We start from the raw sequence: 21,752 nt of genomic DNA on the forward strand, positions 1-21,752 counted from the left end.
GACAGATTTGTACCTTGTCAGCTTGGGGTTTGAACTTGCAACCTTCCGGTTACTAGTCCAACGCTCTAACCACTAAGCTACCCTGCCGCCCCAGGAATAGGAATAGCAACTTTGCTTAACTTCCTTCTTCCTTCTTAGTTAAGGAAAAAAATGGCAGAAGAAATTTATTCTTAAGAATGTTTTGTGAATCCGGCCCCTGGTTATCAAGGGGCAAAGTATTGACATATTGTTTTGAATTGAGAGAAGAGCTTAAAGTTTTCTTTAATGACCATCATTTTCACTTGTCTGACCGCTTGCATGATGTCGAGATTCTCACACGGCTGGCCTATCTGGGTGATGTTTTTTCTTGCCTGAATGATCTGAAGCTAGGATTACAGGGACTCTCCGCAAAAAAATACTCAATGTGCAGGACAAAATTAATGCTATGATTAAGAAGTTGGAGCTCTTCTCTGTCTGCATTAAGAAGCACAACACACAGGTCTTTCCATCATTGTATGATATTTAGTGTACAAATGAACTCAAGCTTACGGACAATGTCAAATGTGGGTGCCCAATTAGGCATGTACTTTCCCGAAATGAATGACACAAACAACTAGATTTGTTATCCCTTTCATGTCCTGGCTCCAGTCCACTTATTGATATCTGAACAAGGGAGCCTCACTTCGAAATTGCAATAAGCGTTTCTGTGAAAATGTAATTTAATCAGAAACCACTGCCAGATTCTTGGATTGGGATGTGCTCAGAGTATCCTACCTTGGAATATCTTGCTGTTAAGACACTGACGCCCTTTGCAACCACGTACAGTTGAAGTCTACATAAATGTTTACATAAAAACTTGTTTTTCAACCTCTCCACAAATGTCTTGTTAACAAACTATAGTTTTGGCAAGTTGGTTAGGCCATCTACTTTGTGCATGACAAAAGTAATTTTCCAACAATTGTTTACAGACAGATTATTACGCTTATAATTCATTGTATCACAATTCCAGTGGGTCAGAAGTTTACATACACTAAATTGACTGTGCCTTTAAACAGCTTGGAAAATTCCAGAAAATTATGTCACGGCTTTAGGCTAATTGGCATCATTTGAGTCAATTGGAGGTGTAGCTGTGGATGTATTTCAAGGCCTATCTTCAAACTCTGTGCCTCTTTGCTTGACATCATGGGAAAATCAAACAAAATCAGCCTAGACCTCACCAAAAAAAAATGTAGACTTCCACAAGTCTGGTTCATCCCTGGGAGCAATTTCCAAATGCCTGAAGGTACCACGTTCATCTGTACAAACAATTGTACGCAAGTATAAACACCATGGGACCACACAGCTGTCATAATGCTCAGGAAGGAGACGAGTTCTGTCTCCTAGAGATTATCGTACTTTGGTGCGAAAAGTGCAAATCAATCCCAGAACAACAGCAAAGGACCTTGTGAAGATGCTGGAGGAAACAGGTACAAAAGTATCTATATCCACAGTAAAGCGAGTCCTATATCGACTTAACCTGAAAGGCCGCTCAGCAAGGAAGAAGCCACTGCTCCAAAACCGCCATAAAAAAGCCAGACTATGGTTTGAACTGCACATGGGGACAAAGATCATACTTTTTGGAGAAATGTCCTCTGGTCTGATGATACAAAAATAGAACTGTTTGGCCATAATGACCATCATTATGTTTGGAGGAAAAGGGGGTAGGCTTGCAAGCCGAAGAACACCATCCCAACCGTGAAGCACGGGGTGGCAGCATCATGCTGTGGGGGTGCTTTGCTGCAAGAGGGACTGGTGCACTTCACAAAATAGATGACATCATGAGGGAGGAAAATGATGCGATGTCTTGAGATGTTGCTTCAATATATCCAGTCAGGAAGTTAAAGCTTAGTCGCAAATGGGTCTTCCAAATGGACAATGACCCCAATCATACTTCCAAAGATGTGGCAAAATGGCTTAAGGACAACAAAGTCAGGGTATTGAAGTGGCCATCACAAAGCCCTAACCTCAAACCTATAGAACATTTGTGGGCAGAACTGAAAAAGCGTGTGTGAGCAAGGAGGCCTCAAACCTGATTCAGTTACACCAGCTCTGTCATGAGGAATGGGCCAAAATTTACCCAACTTATTGTGAGAGGCTTGTGGAAGGCTACCCGAAACATTTGACCCAAGTTAAACAATTTAAAGCCATTGCTACCAAATACTAATTGAGTGTATGTAAACTTCTGACCCACTGGGAATGTGATAAAAGAAATTAAAGCTGAAATAAATCATTATCTCTTCTATTATTCTGACATTTCACATTCTTAAAATAAAGTGGTGATCCTAACTAACCTAAGACAGGGAATTGTTTACTAGGATTAAATGCCAGGAATTGTGAAAAACTGAGTTTAAATGTATTTGGCTTAGGTGTATGTAAACTTCCGACTTCCACTGTATGTGAGAGTGGATTCTCGGCCCTCACTAGCATGAAAACTAAATACAGGCACAGACTGTGTGTGGAAAATGATTTAAGACTGAGACTCTCCAATACAACTCAACATTGCAGAGTTATGTGCATCCTTTCAAGCACAGCTTCTCATTAACCTGTGGTGAGTTATACACAATTTTAGATGAACAAATAAGGTTTCATATGTAAGGTGGCTAAATAATATTATTGATTAATATTATTTGTGCCCTGGTCCTATAACAGCTCTTTGTCACTTCCCACGAGCCGGATTGTGACGACAACTCACACCCATTCTTATGTTTAATAAATATATCGTATAGCAGGCTTACAATGATGGCAAAAAAACAACATTTGAGAGTGCGCTGACCCTGGTGCTAGAGAGGGTACGCAGCTAGAGGTTGAATGTTTGAAGGGGTACAGGACTATAAAAAGATTGAAAACCCCTGCTCTAAACAACCTTAGCTACATTTAACATCGAAACCAATATTGAGAAAGAAAGCAGAAGAAGGGGATGTAGAGGGGAGAAACTCTCTCACCTGGTTACCATAGAAACGTCTATTCTCCTTACTCCAGTATCAGCCCTGAGCACAGACAGCCAGAGCACAGTCTGATCTCACACAGAACACTCGAGAAGATAGACAGCATGCATTTTTAAAACTGCCTCACCTCATACATTTACAATCCACAGGTCTCATGTACACACCTTCCGTACACACCACACAATGCCTCTGACTGTAACACACCTCACAATGTTTGTCATGTATCAGTGAATTCATTTTTTATTCAATACTACACTTAAAATGTCAATGTTGCATTGCTCACCTGTATTGCTCACAATGTTATTTTATACATGTATACAGTATCATAATCATGGATCTCTATGCAGTTATGCTCACTACATAGTTCTAATAACATCTATCAACACTGCAGCAGTTTAGTCCAATTCTCAGCTCTGCATGACTTCAGACCATAACTGAAAACATTTCACATGCACACACGCGCGCACGCCCACACACACACACACAGCTCTTTGACAACACTTCCCTCTCCAAGCCAGCACTGAACACAGCCTACAATTTGAGCAAAGCCTACTCTTAGTTACCACACGTGTGGGGGCAGACTTTAAATTACACCAGCCTAAAAAACTAAGGTTTTTGTTAAGATCGTGTGTTACTTCTAGTTTTTGTCAAGCTCCAGTGTTACATCTAGCTGTGTGTAATTCATCTCTATTTGACATAATTAACTGTCTATCTCAGATTCATCCATGACTGGTGCACATAAATGATTGACACTAGAGGTTAGAGGAATGAAAGGAGAAAGAGCAGGGGTCCACTCAGACAGTCTGATATGAATGTCTGATAATGGTATGACTTTACAACAGCCTTCTATATTTCCACTGGATCCAGGGGATGTTACTCTATTGGCATGTTTGGGCTCAACAATTGGGCTTATTCATTTAAGCACACAAACCAAAATCAACAAAATCTGGCAAGGGACAAATCTAACAGAAAAACTGGGTCTGTAGTCAGTGATGTGAAACGTGAATGGTGCAGATAGAAACAGAATGAATAAATCTGACATGATTCCATATTCTATGACAAATACCCCTATCTGTTCTACATGAAACATTTGCAGTACCAGTCAAAAGTTTGGACACGTCTACTCATTCAAGGGTTTTTCTTTATTTTCAATATTTTCTACATTGTAGAATGCTATTGAAGACATCAAAACTATGAAATAACACATATGGAATCATGTTGTAACCAATGAAGTGTTAAACAAATCAAAACATATGTTATATTTTATATTCTTCAAAGTAGCCACCCTTTGCCTTGTTGACAGCTTTGCACACTCTTGGCATTCTCTCAACCAGCTTCACCTGGAATGTTTTCCAACAATCTTGAAGGAGTTCCAACATATGCTGATCCCTTTTAGGCTGCTTTTCCTTCACTCTGCGGTCCAACTCATCCCAAACCATCTCTATTGGGTTGAGGTCGGGTAATTGTGAAGGCCAGGTCATCTGATGCACCACTACATCACTCTCCTTATTGGTAAAATAGCCCTTACAAAGCCTGGAGTTGTGTTGGGTCATTGTCCTGCTGAAAAACAAATGATAGTCCCACAAGCGCAAATCAGATGGGATGGCGTATCGCTGCAGAATGCTGTGGTAGCCATGATGGTTAAGTGTGCCTTGATTTCAAAATAAATCACAGACAGTGTCACCAGAAAAGCACCCCCACACCATCACACCTCCTCCATCACACATCGAGATAATCCCTTCACCAACTCTGCATCTCACAAAGACACGGCGGTTGGAACCAAAAATCTCAAATTCGTGCTCATCAGACCAAAGGACAGATTTCCACCGGTCTAATGTTCATTGCTTGTGTTTCTTGGCCGAAGGAAGTCTCTTCTTCTCATTGGTGTCCTTTAGTCGTGGTTTCTTTGAAGCAATTCGACCATGAAGGCCTGATTCACACAGTCTCCTCTGAACAGTTGATGTTGAGATGTGTCTGTTACTAAGCATTTATTTGGGCTGCAATTTCTGAGGCTGGTAACTACAATGAACTTATCCTCTGCAGCAGAGGTAACTCTAGTTCTTCCTTTCCTTTGGCGGTCCTCATGAGAACCAGTTTAATCATAGCCCTTGATGGTTTTTGCGACTCCACTTGAAGAAACTTTCAAAGTTCTTGAAATTTTCCAGATTGACTGACCTTCATGTCTTATTAAAGTAATGATGGACTGTCGTTTATCTTTGCTTATTTGATGTGTTCTTGCCATAATATGGACTTGGTCTTTTACCAAATTGGGCTATCTTCTGTATACCACCCCTACCTTGTCACAACACAACTGATTGGCTCATTAACACATTAAGAAGGAAAGAAATTCACAAATTAAATTTTAACAAGGCACACCTGTTAATTGAAATGCATTCCAGGTGACTACCTCATGAAGCTCGTTGAGAGAAGGCTACTTTGAATAATCTCAAATATAAAATACATTTTGATTTGTTTAACACTTTTTTGGTTACTACATGATTCCATATATGTTATTGCATAGTTTTGCTGTCTTCACTATCAATGTAGGAAATAGTAAAAATAAAGAAAAACCCTGGAATTAGTAGGTGTGTCCAAACTTTTGACTGGTACTGTATATCTAAACATAGTGTAATGTTGCATCCTGAACAGGCCACTTGACCCTGAGTTATGGAAACCTCTACTACACAACCCTTTGGATCGTTAGTGATGGACATCAGTTATTTATAATCCCTTTTCCCCTGAAAAAAACTCTGTCCATTCTACTCGTGCAGCCTCTGTGGAGTAGGCCTACTCTTTATTCATATTCTAATCAAATCAAATCAAAGTTTATTTGTCACGTGTGCCCGAATACAACAGGTGTAAACCTTACAGTGAAATGCTTACTTACAGGCTCTAACCAACAGTGCAATTTTTAAGTTAAAAAAAGGTATTAGGTGAACAATAGATAAGTAAAGAAATAAAAACAACAGTTAAAAAAAGACAGTGAAAAAATACAGTTACGGGGCTATAACAGTAGTGAGGCTATATACAGACACCGGTTAGTCGGGCTGATTGAGGTAGTATGTACATGTAGGTATGGTTAAAGTGACTATGCATATATGACAAACAGAGAGTAGCAGTAGCGTAAAAGAGGAGTTGGCGGGTGGTGGGTGGCGGGTGGCGGGACACAATGCAGATAGTCCGGATAGCCAATCTGCGGGGGCACAGGTTAGTCGGGCTAATTGAGGTAGTATGTAAATGAATGTATAGTTAAAGTGACTATGCATATATGACAAACAGAGAGTAGCAGATAGTCCGGGAATCCATTTGATTACCTGTTCAGGAGTCTTCTGGCTTGGGGGTAAAAACTGTTGATAAGCCTTTTGGTTCTGGACCTGGCGCTCAGGTACAACTTGCCATGCAATAGTAAAGAGAACATTCTATGACTGAGGTGGCTGGGGTCTTTGACAATTTTTAGGGCCTTCCTCTGACACCACCTGGTATAGAGGTCCTGGATGGCAGGCAGCTTAGCGCCAGTGATGTACTGGCCGCACGCGCTACCATCTGTAGTGCCTTGCGGTCGGAGGTTGAGCAGTTTCCGTACCAGGCAGTGATGCAACCAATGCTCTCAATGTTGCAGCTGTAGAACTTTTTGAGGATCTGAGGACCCATGCCAAATCTCTTTAGTTTCCTGAGGGGCAATAGGCTTTGTCGTGCCCTCTTCACGGCTGTCTTGCTGTGTTTGGACCATGTTAGTTTGTTGGTGATGTGGACACCAAGGAACTTGAAGCTCTCAACCTGCTCCACTACAGCCCCATCGATGAGAATGGGGGCATGCTCGGTTCTCCTTTTCCTGTAGTCCACAATCATCTTCTTAGTCTTGGTTACATTGAGGGATAGGTTGTTATTCTGGCACCACTCAGCGAATTCTCTCACCTCCTCCCTGTAGGCGGTCTCGTTGTTGTCGGTGATCAGGCCTACCACTGTTGTGTTGTTTGCAAACTTAATGATGGTGTCGGAGTCGTGCCTGGCCACGCAGTCGTGGGTGAACAGGGAGTGCAGGAGGGGACTGAGGACGCACCCCTGAGGGGCTCCAGTGTTGAGGATCAGCGTGGCTGATGTGTTACTACCTACCCTCACCACCTGGGGTGGCCCGTCAGGAAGTCCAGGGTCCAGTTGCAGAGGGAGGTGTTTAGTCCCAGGATCCTTAGCTGAATGATGAGCTTTGATGGTACTATGGTGTTGAACAATGAGCTGTAGTCAATGAATAGCATTCTCAAATAAGTGTTCCTTTTGTCCAGGTGGGAAGGGCAGTGTGGAGTGCAATAGAGATTGCATCATCTGTGGATCTGTTAGGGCGGTATGCAAATTGGAGTGGGTCTAGGGTTTCTGGGATAATGGTGTTGATGTTTATAAGCCTTTATAAGCCTTTAAAAGCACTTCATGGCTACCGACGTGAATGCTACGGGTCTGTAGTCATTTAAGCAGGTTGCCTTAGTGTTCTTATTTTCCGCCATTTTCCACCATAATTTGCAAATAAATTCATTAAAAATCCTACAATGTGATTTTCTGGAGAATTTTTTTTCTCATTTTGTCTGTCATTTTTGAAGTGTACCTATGATGAAAATTACAAGCCTCTCTCATCTTTTTAAGTGGGAGAACTTGCACAATTGGTGGCTGACTAAATACTTTTTCGCCCCACTGTACATATTCTAATAGGTTAATCAAACAGTCTCAGCACAATCCTCTCATTCATCATAAGACCATCTCTTCAAATTTCAAGGATTTTTGTAAACAAAGAAAAGCATATGACTAAACAGCAGGACATTTTTTAAATAAAGATTGTTTTTGAATAGCACACCCTTCATAGTACTATTGTCTTGTCATCAATACAGCATGAAGGTATTTAGTGTAAGAATAGCCCATGTTCATCAGCTCAGTATATAGGCCAAGAATGTACTGAGGACCTTATGTGTTATGTTCACAGGTAAATTGGCTCTGGCAGACAAAACAGCCAAATACTTAATCTAAACGTGAATCGATTCTCAATTATGATACAGTTCTAGAAACTTAAAGCCCTGTAATTTCATATCACATAAAAATAATTTCATACATATAAAATATAAATTTACTGCACAATGTTTTAACCGTTTTAATTGTTTCAGTGTTTTAATTTTAACACAGGTGCAGCTGACAATATTTTAAAGTTACAACACATTTCTGGCATCCTTCTGTTACACACAGGTATTCGGAGAAGCTATAGATACAGTGCCTTCAGAAAGTAATATTACCCATTGACTTATTTGACATTTTGTTGTGTTACAGCCTGAATTAAAAATGGATTAAATGGATTTATTTTTCTCGCCCATCTACACGCAATACCCCATAGCGACAAAGTGAAAACATGTTTTTTGACATTTTTGCAAATAAATATTGAATTTACATAAGTATTCACACTCATCAGTCAATGCTTTGTAGAAGCACCTTTGGCAGCGGTTACAGCTGTGAGTCTTACGTCGTAAGTCTCTAACAGCTTTGAACACCTGGATTTTACAATAATTGCACATCATTCTTTTTAGAATTCTTCAAGCTCTGTCAAGTTGGTTGTTGATCATTGCTAGACAGTCCTTTTCAAGTCTTGCCATAGATTTTCAAGACAATTTAAGTCAAAACTGTAACTAGGCCACTCAGAAACATTCAATGTGGTCTTGGTAAGCATCTCCAGTGTATATTTGGTCTTGTGTTTTAGGTTATTGTCCTGCTGAAGGTGAATTTGTATCCCAGTGTCTGTTGGAAAGCAGACTGAACCAGGTTAGCCTCTAGGATTTAGCCTGTGCTTAGCTCTATTTCGTTTATTTTCATCCTACAAAATTCCATAGTCCTTGCTGATGACAAGCATATCCATCACAGGATGCAGCCACCACCATGTTTGAAAATATGGGTGAGTGGCACTCAGTGATGTCTTGTGTTGGATTTGTCCCAAACATAATGCTTTGTATTCAGGACATAAAGTTCATTTCGTTGCCACATTATTTGCAGTTTTACTTTAGTGCCTTATTGCAAACAGGATACATGTTTTGGAATATTTTTATTCTGTGCAGTCTTCCTTCTTTTCACCATATGAGTGTTGTAAAGTAACTACAATGTTGTTAATCCATCCTCTGTTTTCTCCTATCACAGCCATTAAACTCTGTAACTGTTTTAAAGTCACCATTAGTCTCATGATGAAATCCCTGAGCAGTTTCCTTCCTCTCTGGCAACTGAGTTAGGAAGGACGCCTGTATCTTTGTAGTGACTGGGTATATTGATACACCATCGAAAGTGTAATTAATAACTTCATCATGCTTAAAGGGATAAAGGTATTTTTTTTACCAATCCACAACTAGGAGCCCAATGCGAGGCATTGGAAATCTCCCCTGTCTTTGTAGTTGAATCTGAGTTTGAAATGATCTGCTCGACTGAGGGACCTTACAGATAATTGTGGGTGTGGGGTACAGAGATGAAGTCATGAAGTCATTCAAAAATCATGTTAAACATTATTATTGCACACAGTGTCCATTCAATGTATTATGTGACTTTTTAAGAACATTTTTACTCCTGAATTTATTCAGGCTTGCCATAACAAAGGATTTGAATAGTTATTGACTCAAGACATTTCAGCTTTTCATTTTTTCTTAATTTGTAAACATTTCTAAAAACATAATTCCACTTTGACATAATTGGGTATTGTGTGTAGGCCAGTGACACAAAATGTCAATTTAATCCATTTCAAATTTACACTGTAAAATAACTACATTTTGAAAAAGTCAAGGGGTGTGAATACGTTCTGAAGGCACTGTAGCTAATTAAATCAGGTGGTCGCATTCGTCTTCCATACACAAACATTTTTTTATTTTTTAAATTTTATTTCCCCTTTTATTTAACCAGGTAGGCCAGCTGAGAACAAGTTCTCATTTACAACTGCGACCTGGCCAAGATAAAGCTAAGCAGTGCGACAACAACAACAGCACAGAGTTACACATAAACAAACGTACAGTCAATAACACAAAAGAAAAGAAACATAGAAAAATCTAGGTACGGTACATGACCTTGTGTGAACCCTAACCCTTTAACGATGTGTAGTAGTTCAACATTATTTTGTATGATTATTTCTCGTCGAAATGAAAGTTAAGTTCCAAATGTTTCCAAAACTGTTCTGCCTAAATGTATTTTTTTAGACAGGGCATATTGGCAGTGTCTATGCATTTGCAGTATATGGTATGTTTAGCATTACCGTCTATGAAAAGGCTACTCGGTATATATTGACAGGGAGAAACTATAATTGAAAACCTGACACATTTTTCTGTTTAAATATTCTTTGATTTTAACAATAATATATGCCATTTAGCGGACGCTTTTATCCAAAGCAACTTACAGTCATGTGTGCATACATTCTACATATGGGTGGTCCCGGGAATCGAACCCACTACCCTGGCGTTACAAGCGCCATGCTCTACCAACTGAGCTACAGAAGGACCACATTTTCACATTAGATTGTTGTTTGGACATTATGATATTGGTGGAGGTTATGAATGTTCACTTTTTCAGACTGTAGAACAACATTTATACCTGACTCTGTCTTCTGTGCAATTCAGATTGAAACTTAGAGATCTACCAGATAGGCCTATTCTGGTGACTGGGAATGGCTGCATGGTGGTGCCTGAGGATACATACAGTGTCAGGACCACAAGCCCCCGTCAGTGGAAAATATATTACAAATTCATATCCATTGCCTACTACAGCCATTCATGTAACTACTTTGCTGGCCTGTCGCGCATCTTTCCCAATAAAAAAAAGTTACATTGCGGTCATTTCGGACACAAACTCCGGCAACTTACATCCACAGTGAGGGCCTCTTTTTGTTTTCTTAGTAGTGCTGTCTCAACCTATCGTTGAAAGGGGGAGGGTAAATGTGTTGAACAACTGAGTTTGATGAGCAACTAGAAGATCCAACCAAAAAGGAAATCATCATTCAAACTACCCAATAGAAGCTTTTGAGTGTTGATGCAATCCTTTCAGCGGCAACGATGGGCGGTCCTCTGTGCCAAGAGCCCGCCCTAGGCCCGATCTGTTAGGTTGCGCACATGCTGCAGTTTCAGTTTGTTTTATTCACCATTTTGAGTAGCTCAAGGTAAAATTTTAACTAAAATCGCGTTTGGAAAAGAAATTCGTTCCCGTATATTTCGTTTTACGCAGTAGCTCGGGCGTTGGAACGTTTCGTTGCGCCCATTGGAGTTGCAGAGCGGGACGATTTCATTTGTATTTTCCTGGATTTAATTTCCCCTTTCTTACATTCTTAACCTCTACAGTATTTCTGCAAAATGTCAAGACCAGTGAGGTACGTTTTTCTAATGTCCTTCGCTGAGGCAGTGTGGCGTGCACGCTGCCTTTACAGGAGACACGTACGTCTCTACCATGTTGTGTTTTTGGCTACAGTTCCGTTTATTTGATGAAACATTTATGTAAATGTATTTTTTCCATCCTTGTGCACGCACTTACTAGCATGGATCATTGCAATGTGGACTGTTCGTTCGCCATGGCGGGGTGAAAATGCCTGTATTGCGCGCCCCTTGGCGAGAGTGCGTGCATCTGGTGTGAATCATGTCTACAAAAACCGATCCTACTCGAATATCATTTGGTGCGATACCCTTATGTTTCAGTTGTATTTACCTTGGTTTTATGTGTTCCTAGAATGTGGTATGTCATGGTATTTTGTGTGAGATGGGAGGTAGATCAGACTGGGGAATATGGCTACCCATTCATCCACGAGAGCCTCTGAAACGTTAATAAAAAACAGGACTGGAGGTGGACATCGGCTCATGGGATGTGATCTTATTAACACGCAGCCTAGCGACGTCTGTACTAGTTCCAAGTAGGCTATCCACCATTGGAACGCAATTGTTTTATTCTATGGTCTTTTATTGGGGAACAATGAAATGTGAAAGGGGCGACGGCAGCCTGTTGGATTTGAGTGAAAACGCGGTACGAGAAAGGGAGAGCTGAGGAGCTACATTTTCACTGATAGCAGGGGGGCGGAGTGGCTTTAGAAGTCACCCCCCCCCCACACGCCTAGCTCTTCGCTGCCTGAAAAGACCGAGAGGGTCGCATTTGAGCGAAGAAAATAACCTATTTCGCAAGATAAACACACATGGACGTTGCTTGTTAATTAAATATAGCGGAAGCGAATCAAGCAACTGTTGCAACAATGTAACCGATATTGCACACGAATATGCAACAAAGTAGCAATGTGGCGTCGATGGTTGCCCCTCCCCTTGCTCCCGTTCCCCCCCCCAGGTAATGCGTGGGTCCCTCTTAAAGAATAAAAAATAAACCTTTTTTTTTGGGGGGGGGGGTCGTTTGAGCTCATGGCGATTGCTTTTCTAGTGGTGGTCGGGGCTTTGTCTTTCGGCCTGTGTGTCTGAGGTCTTCACGGGGGCGACAGGGCCTGCGCTTGTAAAAGCGTTTATTGCCTTGACCTCCCTTGCCCCCGCTAGCACATTTAACCATATGAGGTACCTTGGAAGCCTATAGTTACTATTGCATACAATGTTTCCAATCACTTTGGTGTGTGTTTAGGACGTCAGGGGGGTGGGAAAATAGATGGGTGTGTGTTCGAGATCAAGACCACTGTATGTAGGTTATGTATGCCTCATGCCTGTGTGTGTATATTATGGCACTGCTCTGAAGGTGTGTATTACATTGAGCACCTGCCTTCTGGTCAGCTGTGTCACCTACAGCACTGGTCTTCCTTGGTGTGTTAACCCATTCCACTCATCCACTTTCCCAAATGAGTCCTTGAAACTGGAGAAGTGAGACAAGCATCCAGTTTACTAGAGAAACTATCCCCTTCTGTGTGAGGGAACTTTTAAACATCAAAACGCATACTGCTGATGCATGATTGATGGCTGAGTGTATTTGGGGGTGTGGTGGAAGAGACGGAACTGAGGTGGATGAAATCCTGTTTGCGCCTTGATTTGGAATAATTGGGAATACATTGTCCTGGCTGCATTTTGATGCATCTACTTACTGGAGATGAGAAGAACCCTCCTGAGTTGTGCATCTTATATGAACCAGGTGTGGTTCCTAGAGTTATGTTCACATAATCTGCGTCCATCTTTGCCCTTCTGACTCTACATTACATTGAAGTCAGTGAATCTTCCTTTTGATTCCCTGAGGGGAATTTATCAGTGTGAAATGAACAATCTAAAAATCTCAATTTGTGATAAATTGTGCCCAGTATCCAAACATGTATAATCTAAAAACAACTTTACTAATACAAAAGTTATAAATCAAATTGTATTTGTCGCATGCGCTGACTACAACAGGTGTACCGGTACAGAGTTAATATGCAGGGGTACTGGTTAGTTGCGGTAATTTGTACATGTGTGTAGGGTTAGGGTGACTATGCATAGATAGTAAACAGTGAGTAGCAGCAGTCTTATGGCTTGGGGGTAGAAGCTGTTAAGGAGCCTTTTTGAACGAGACTTGGCGCTCCGGTACCGCTTGCTGTGCGGTAGCAGGGAGAACAGTATGACTTGGGTGACTGGAGACGCTGACAGTTTTTTGAGCCTTTCCCTGACACCGCCTGGTATAGAGGTCCTGGGTGGGAGGTAGCTTGGACCCAGTGAAGTATTGGACCGTACGCACTACCCTCTGCTGGCGCCTTATAGTCTGATGCCGCGCAGTTGCTATACCAGGCGGTGATGCAACCGGTCAGGATGCTGTTGATGGTGCAGCTGTAGAACTTGTTGAGAAACTGAGGACCTGTGACAAATCTTTTCAGTCTCCTGAGAGGGAATAGGCGTTGTCGTGCCCTCTTCACGACTGTCTTGGAGTGTTTGGACTAGAGGTCGACCGATTTTGATTTTCCAACACCAACAACGATTATTGGAGGACCAAAAAAAGCAGATACCGATTAATTGGCCGATTTCTTTTACAAATATATAGATTTGTTTGTTTTTAAAATTTACCAAAAAGTTACATTTTGGTTTCATCTGACCATATGACATTCTCCCGATCTTCTTCTGGATCATCCAAATGCTCTCTAGCAAACTTCCGACGGGCCTGGACATGTACTGGCTTAAGCAGGGGGACACGTCTGGCAATGCAGGATTTGAGTCCCTGGCGGTGTAGTGTGTTACTGATTGTAGGCGTTGTTACTTTGGTCCCAGGTCTCTGCAGGTCATTCACTAGGTCCCCCCCGTGTGGTTCTGGGATTTTTGCTCACCGTTCTTGTGATCATTTTGACTCCACAGGGTGAGATCTTGCGTGGAGCCCCAGATCGAGGGAGATTATCAGTGGTCTTGTATGTCTTCCATTTCCTAATAATTGCTCCCACAGTTGATTTCTTCAAACCAAACTGCTTACCTATTGCAGATTCACTCTTCCCAGCCTGGTGAAGGTCTACATTTTTGTTTCTGGTGTCCTTTGCCAGCTCTTTGGTCTTGGCCATAGTGGAGTTTGGAGTGTGACTGTTTGAAGTTGTGGACAGGTGTCTTTCATACTGATAACAAGTTCAAACAGGTGCCATTAATACAGGTAACGAGTGGAGGACAGAGGAGCCTCTTAAAGAAGAAGTTACAGGTCTGTGAGAGCCAGAAATCTTTCTTGTTTTTAGGTGACCAAATACTTATTTTCCACCATAATTTGCAAATAAATTCATTAAAAATCCTACAATGTGATTTTCTGGATTTTCCCCCTCATTTTGTCTGTCATAGTTGAAGTGTACCTATGATGAAAATTACAGGCCTCTCTCATATTTTTATGTGGGAGAACTTGCACAATTGGTGGCTGACTAAATACTTTTTTGCCCCACTGTATGAGATGAGTAATGCAAAATATGTAAACATAATTAAAGTGGCCAGTGGTTTCAAGTCTATGTACATTCTTGGCCAAATGTTTTGAGAATGACACAAATATTAATTTTCACAAAGTCTGCTGCCTCAGTTTGTATGATGGCAATTTGCATATACTCCAGAATGTTATGAAGAGTGATCAAATTCATTTAAATTAATTGCAAAGTCCCTCTTTGCCATGCAAATGAACTGAATCACCAAAAAACATTTCCACTGTATTCAACCCTGCCACAAAAGGACCAGCTGACATCATGTCAGTGATTCTCTCATTAACACAGGTGTGTGTTGACGAGGACAGGGCTGGAGATCACTCTGTCATGCTGATTGAATTCTAATAACAGACTGGAAGCTTCAAAGGGAGGGTGGTGCATGGAATCATTGTTTTTCCTCTGTCAACCAGTGTTACCTGCAAGGAAACAAGTGCAGTCATCATTGCTTTGCACAAAAAATGGCTTCACAGGCAAGGACATTGCTGTCAGTAAGATTGCACCTAAATCAACCATTTGTCGGATCAAGTACTTCAAGGAGAGCGGTTCAATTGTTGTGAAGAAGGCTTCAGGGTGCCCAAGAAAGTCCAGCAAGCGCCAGGGCCGTCTCCTAAAGTTGATTCAGCTGTGGGATCGGGGCACCGCCAGTACAGAGCTTGCTCGGGAATGGCAGCAGGCAGGTGTGAGTGCATCTGCACTGACAGTGAGGCAAATACTTTTGGAGGATGGCCTGGTGTCAGGAAGGGCAGCAAAGAAGCCACCTCTCCAGGAAAAATATCAGAGACAGACTGATATTCTGCAAACGGTACAGGGATTGGACTGCTGAGGACTGGGGGTGAAGTCATTTTCTCTGAATCCCCTTTCCGATTGTTTGGGGCATCTGGAAAAAAGCTTGTCCGGAGAAGACAAGGTGAGCGCTACCATCAAGTCCTATGTCATGCCAACAGTAAAGCATCCTGAGACCATGTGTGGGGTTGCTTCTCAGCCAAGGGAGTGGACTCACTCACAATTTTGCCTAAGAACACAGCCATGAATTAATAATGGTACCAACACATCCTCCGAGAGCAACTTCTCCCAACCATCTAGGAACAGTTTGGTGATGAACAATGCCATTTCCAGCATGATGGAGCACCTTGCCATAAGGCAAAAGTGATAACTAAGTGGCTCGGGGAACAAAACAATATGTTGGTTCAATGGCCAGGAAACTCCCCAGACCTTAATCCTATTGAGAACTTGTGGTCAATCCTCAAGAGGCGAGTGGACAAACAAAAACCTACAAATTCTGACAAACTCCAACCATTGATTATGCAAGATGAGGCTGCCATCAGTCAGGAGGTGGCCCAGAAGTCAATTGACAGCATGCCAGAGGTCTTGAAAAAGAAGGGTCAACAATGCAAATATTGACTCTTTGCATCAACTTCATGTAATTTTCAATAAAAGCCTTTGATACTTATGAAATGCTTGTAATTATACTTCAGTATTCCATAGTAACATCTGACAAAAACATCTATAGACACTGAAGCAGCAAACTTTGTGGAAATTAATATTTGTCATTCTCAACTTTGGCCACGACTGTATGTAGGGCAACAGCCTCTGTGGTAGTGAGGCTATTCGATATTCTGATGGACTTGAGATAGAAGCTGTTTTTCAGTCTCACGGTACCAGCTTGATGCACCTGTAATGACCTTGCCTTCTAAATGATAGCGGGGTGAACAGGCAATGGCTCGGGTAGTTGTTCTTTGGGCCACTGCAAATAACCTTTTGGCCTTCCTGTGACATCGGGTGTTGTAGGTGTCCCAGAGTGCAGGTAGTCTGTCCCTGGTTATGCGTTGGGCAGACCATAACTACCTTTGGAGAGCCCTGTGTTTGTGGGCAGTGCAGTTGCCATACCAGGTGGTGATGCAGCCTGACAGGATGCTCTCAATTGTGCCTATATAAGTTTGAGGGTTTTAGGTGCCAAGCCAAATTTCTTCAGCCTCCTGAGGTTGAGGAGGCCCTCGGTGTTACGAGGCGGTAGTCATTTAGGCAGGTTACCCTTTCTCGTTCTTGGGCACAGGCACTATGGTGGTCTGCTTGAAACGTAGGTGTTACAGACTCTGTCAGGGAGAGGTTTAAAATGACTTTGAAGACACTTGCTAGTTGGTCCACGCAGGCTCTGAGTAAATGTCTTGGTAATCCGTCTGGCCCCATGTCCTTGTGAATGTTGGCCGGTTTAAAAGTCTTGCTCACATCAGCTATGGAGAGTGTGATCACAGTTGTCCGGGAACAGCTGGTGCTCTCATGCATGCATCAGTGTTGCTTTCCTCAGAGAACATAAAAGGCATTTAGCCTATCTGCTAGACTCTCGTCACTGGGCAGCACCTGGCTGAGTTTCCCTTGGTAGTCCGTAATAGTTTGCAAGCCCTGCCACATCCATTGAGTGCCAGAGCCGGTGTAATCCATGGCTTATGGTAAGGATATGTACGTGCTGTCACTGTTGGGATGACATCGTCGATGCAGTTATTGATGAAGCCGGTGACTTGAGGTGGTATACTCCTTAATGTGAATCAATCAAATGTATTTATAAAGCCCTTTTTACATCAGCTGATGTCTCACAGTGCTGTACAGAAACCCAGCCTAAAACCCCAAATGGCAAGCAATGCAGAAGCACAGTGTGAATAGGTAAAATCCCTGAGCATATTCCAGTCTGTGCTAGAAAAACAGTCCTGGTGTGTAGAATTCACATCATCTGACCACTTTTGTATTGAACGAGTCACTGGTACTACCTGCATTGGTTTTTGCTTATAAGCGGAAATCAGGAGGATAGGAAACTGTGCATAATTCTATCGAAATGCATTGAAAATTGTACACTCTAAGAATGTCACGTTTGTGTTATAACATGAAAATAATTCATTCATTGCTATGGTCATTGATCTCCTGAAGTAGCTGTCCTTTTAATATTCTTTCTGTGCCTCCAAATGTTTGGATATACTGGTGAAGTTACCAGGTTGTTAACTCTACTAATGAGGTAATGTCATGACTGAACAAGGTGTTCACAGCCCGTTACCTGGGTGGCAGATAGCCTAGCGGTTAAGAGGGTTGGCCAAGTAACCGAAAGGTCGCTGGTTCGAATCCCCGAGACGACTACGTGAAGAAAAAAAGGTCTGCCCTTGTGCATGGCACTTAACCGTAATTGGTCATGTAAGTCTCTCTGGATAAGAGCGTCTGGTAAATGACAAAAGTAAAAAAAAAAAGGTTTCTGAGTGTAAAATGCGCCCCCCAGCGGCAATGCATCCATCAAAACGTAGCGCCGATAATATGGTCACAACTTTTGAGTGGTTTAGGCTAGAGACCAGCAGTTTTCTCTGTAGGCATTTTTCATGAATAGGAAAAAGCGGCACAGTGACGCCTAATCAATTATAACAATTATAATCTGGCTGATACCTGGTGCCTCCAATTTAACATGACAGTTTGCACAGCAAAATATTTAGGAGCATATGTGACCCAAATGGTTTCACTTAGAGCCCTGTCCTCCAAATTGCTTTCATCCACCCTGTGTGTGTTGAAATCGGTGCAGACGAAGGAGAGGAAGCCACATTAGACTTTTGACTTGTACCTGGGATGGGCAACTCTAGTCCTCGAGGGCCTGATTGGTGTCACATTTATGCCCCAGCTAACACACCTGCCTCCAATGATCACCTAATCATGAACTTCAGTTTAAAATGCAATTAGTTTAATCAGCAATGCTTGCTAGGGATGGGGGGGGGGGGTAAAAGTGATTACTGGGTCCCCCTGACAGCATGTAACTGGCTGTCATGATGATTATTTCTGCATGTTGTGTCTTATGGCAACAGTCCTCATCCAACCGACTAGAAACTTGATAGGAAATCTCTGTTTATGTTTACTTCACAGGAACAAGAAGGTGGTGAATTACTCACAATTCCAGGAATCTGATGACGCAGGTGAGAGAGCAAGAGTTTGTGTACGTGTGTGCAACTGCAACCCCTTTCCCCTGTAGATAAGCTGTGTGTGTAACCCCTTTTTAATTCCCTTGTAGATGAGGAGTATGGGAAGAACTCAGACAAGCCTAAGAAGCCTCGTGCGGCTCCTCGCGAGGTGAAGCGCAAGCGGTCAAAGAACTCTCAGGAGGACAGGTGAGCCCGGAGAACCGCAGCAAACGGCTGAATCCCGACTCAAACTTCAGTGAACATCTTCCATAGGCATCATGCATGATTTAGAAATACGAGTTGAGGGCGTTCAACTTGACATTTGGTGGTTCTATAAAAAAACAGACTTGGTGTGTAGAGTTGCGGTGTCTTGTTGCTCAATTGTTGTTTTTTGTTTCAGTGAGGATTCTGATGAAAAACTCTCCAAATCCAAAAATGATTCAGCAGGTAAGCCATTCTGACATTTTCCATTCATCAACTGGTTGATTAACAATTCATCTTGTGTTAAGTCTTAATTTGTGATAGAGCTATGAATTATGATAAATCTATGATCCCTTTCAGTAGTGGAGATGTTGGTCAAGCTTGGGGTCAGGGAAAATGTCCTGAAGAGGAGGCTATGGTTAATAATAATAATATATGCCATTTAGCAGACGCTTTTATCCAAAGCGACTTACAGTCATGTGTGCATACATTCTACGTATGGGTGGTCCCGGGAATTGAACCCACTACCCTGGCGTTACAAGCGCCATGCTCTACCAACTGAGCTACAGAAGGACCACTAGAAGGACCACATGGTTCAAGCTATGGTTCAGGGAAAATGTCCTGAAGAGGAGGCTATGGTTCAAGCTTGGGGTCAGGGAAAATGTCCTGAAGAGGAGGCTATGGTTCAAGCTTGGGGTCAGGGAAAATGTCCTGAAGAGGAGGCTATGGTTCAAGCTTGGGGTCAGGGAAAATGTCCTGAAGAGGAGGCTATGGTTCAAGCTTGGTGGGGTCAGGATTCAACTAGTGATATGGGGGGGGGAGAAATCGATAGTTAAATATATTATTTTTGACCATCGTTTTGACAATATCGCTAAATAAATGTTGTGCTACTTTATTAACCTTTATTTAAACAGGTAGCCACATTGAGATACAACTATTTACAAGAGAGCCCTGTATACATTTACAAATGAAGCCCAATACATTTTAAAAAACAAAACAAATTATACTGAAAAGAAATATAAACACAACATGTGAAGTGTTGGTCCATTGTTTCATGAGCTGAAATACTTATTTCTCTCAGATTTTGCACAAATTTGTTTACATCTCATTTAGTGAGCATTTCTCCTTTGCCAAAATAGTCCATCCACTTGACTGGTGTGGCATGTCAAGAAGCTGATTAAACAGCATGATCGTTACACATGTTCACGTTGTGCTGGGGACAATAAAAGACCACTCTAAAATGTGCAGTTTTGTCACGGAACACAGTGCCACAGAGGTTGAGGGATCATGCAATTGGCATGCTGACTGCAGGAATATCCACACCAGCCCAGGACCTCAACATTCGGCTTCTTCCCCTGCAGGATCATCTGAGACCAGCCACCCAGACAGCTGATGAAACTGCGTTTCCGCAACCAAACCATTTCTGCACAAACTGTCAGAAACCATCTCAGAGAAGCTCATCTGCGTGCTCGTCATCCTCACTTGGGTCTTAACCTGATTGCAGTTCGGCACCATAACCGACTTCAGTAGACAAATGCTCACTTTCGATGGCCACTGGCTCGCTGGATAAGTGTGCTATTCAGGGATGTCACTTTTTCAACTGTACCGGGCAGGTGGCAGACAGCATGTATGGCGTTGTGTGGGCTAGGGGTTTGCTTATGTCAATGTTGGGGAATAGACGGCCCCATGGTGGCGGTGTGGTTATGGTATGGGCAGGCATACGCTATGGACAACGAACATAATTGTATTTTATTGGTGGCAATTTGAATGCACGGAGATACTATGACAGAATCCTGAGGCCCATTGTGGTGCAATTAATTCGCCACCATCACCTAATGTTTCCGCGTGATAATGCATGACACCATGTCCGGAGGATCTATCCACAATTCCTGGAAGCTGAAAATGGCCTAGTTCTTCCATGGCCTGCATACTCACTAAACATGTCACCCATTCGGCATGTTTGGGAAGCCCTGGATCGACGTGTACGACAGCGTGTTCGAGTACCCCCCCAATATCTAGCAACTTCGCACTGCCATTGAAGAGTGGGACAACCTTCCACAATCAACAGCCTGATCAACTCTATGAAGGAGATGTGTTCTGTATTCTGCATGAGGCAAATGGTCACACCAGATACTGACTGGTTTTCTGATCCACACCCATAGCTTTAAAACGTTATCTGTGACAAACCGATGCATCCCTGTATTCTCAGTCATGTGAAATCTATAGATTAGTGCATAATGAAATCATTTCAATTGACTGATTTCTTTATATGAACTGCATATCTTTGAAATGGTTGTTTTTATAGTATTTGAAATGTATATAAATCAAAACGCATTATATAAAATACAACAGCCCTACAAAGACATTACAAATAAAATGCACATTAAACATATTTAAGAAAAGCAATCACATTCTGTAACATAAGTCTCCAATCAATCATTTTAAATGCCTGAAAGGCACCAGAATATCTAACTGCAAGGATTTCTGCATATTCCACACATCGGGGGCTAAAGAAATGAAATGATGTGGAGACAAAAGCAGTTATTGATCCCTGAGAACGGGTTTGGTCATTTTACCGTCTGAATTTAATCAATGAAGTTATGTACAGAGGAAGTTTCCGTACGACTGCTTTGTGAATAAATAATGCACCTCTCTTCTTACAGAGGTCCATCCCACATTTTTGTACAGAACACAATGGGTCCTATAACCGTCCCCAGTGGTAAAACGTATTGGTGAATGGAATACGGACTCCAATGGTTTAAAAGCAGAGGCTGCCGCATGCATGTAAATGTCACCATAGTC

The 21,752-nt window shown here is 42.1% G+C and overlaps 1 protein-coding gene across 2 annotated transcripts in view; it reads left to right on the forward strand.

Moving 5' to 3' along the window:
- The first annotated feature begins 11,037 nt into the window (after nt 1-11,037).
- Nucleotides 11,038-21,752, forward strand: part of nucks1a (nuclear casein kinase and cyclin-dependent kinase substrate 1a) — a 29,625-nt gene continuing 18,910 nt past the window's right edge. The window contains exons 1-4 of one of the 2 annotated variants that reach the window (XM_046309981.1): nt 11,038-11,319; nt 18,715-18,764; nt 18,860-18,956; nt 19,150-19,196. In XM_046309981.1, the coding sequence (XP_046165937.1) occupies nt 11,303-11,319; nt 18,715-18,764; nt 18,860-18,956; nt 19,150-19,196 (211 nt within the window). In that variant the 5' untranslated portion in view covers nt 11,038-11,302. The remainder of the gene's footprint in view (nt 11,320-18,714; nt 18,765-18,859; nt 18,957-19,149; nt 19,197-21,752) is intronic. The other variant, XM_046309982.1, reaches the window with a different exon arrangement.

Source organism: Oncorhynchus gorbuscha, linkage group LG18 (assembly GCF_021184085.1).
Source record: "Oncorhynchus gorbuscha isolate QuinsamMale2020 ecotype Even-year linkage group LG18, OgorEven_v1.0, whole genome shotgun sequence".
Taxonomy (NCBI): domain Eukaryota; kingdom Metazoa; phylum Chordata; class Actinopteri; order Salmoniformes; family Salmonidae; genus Oncorhynchus; species Oncorhynchus gorbuscha.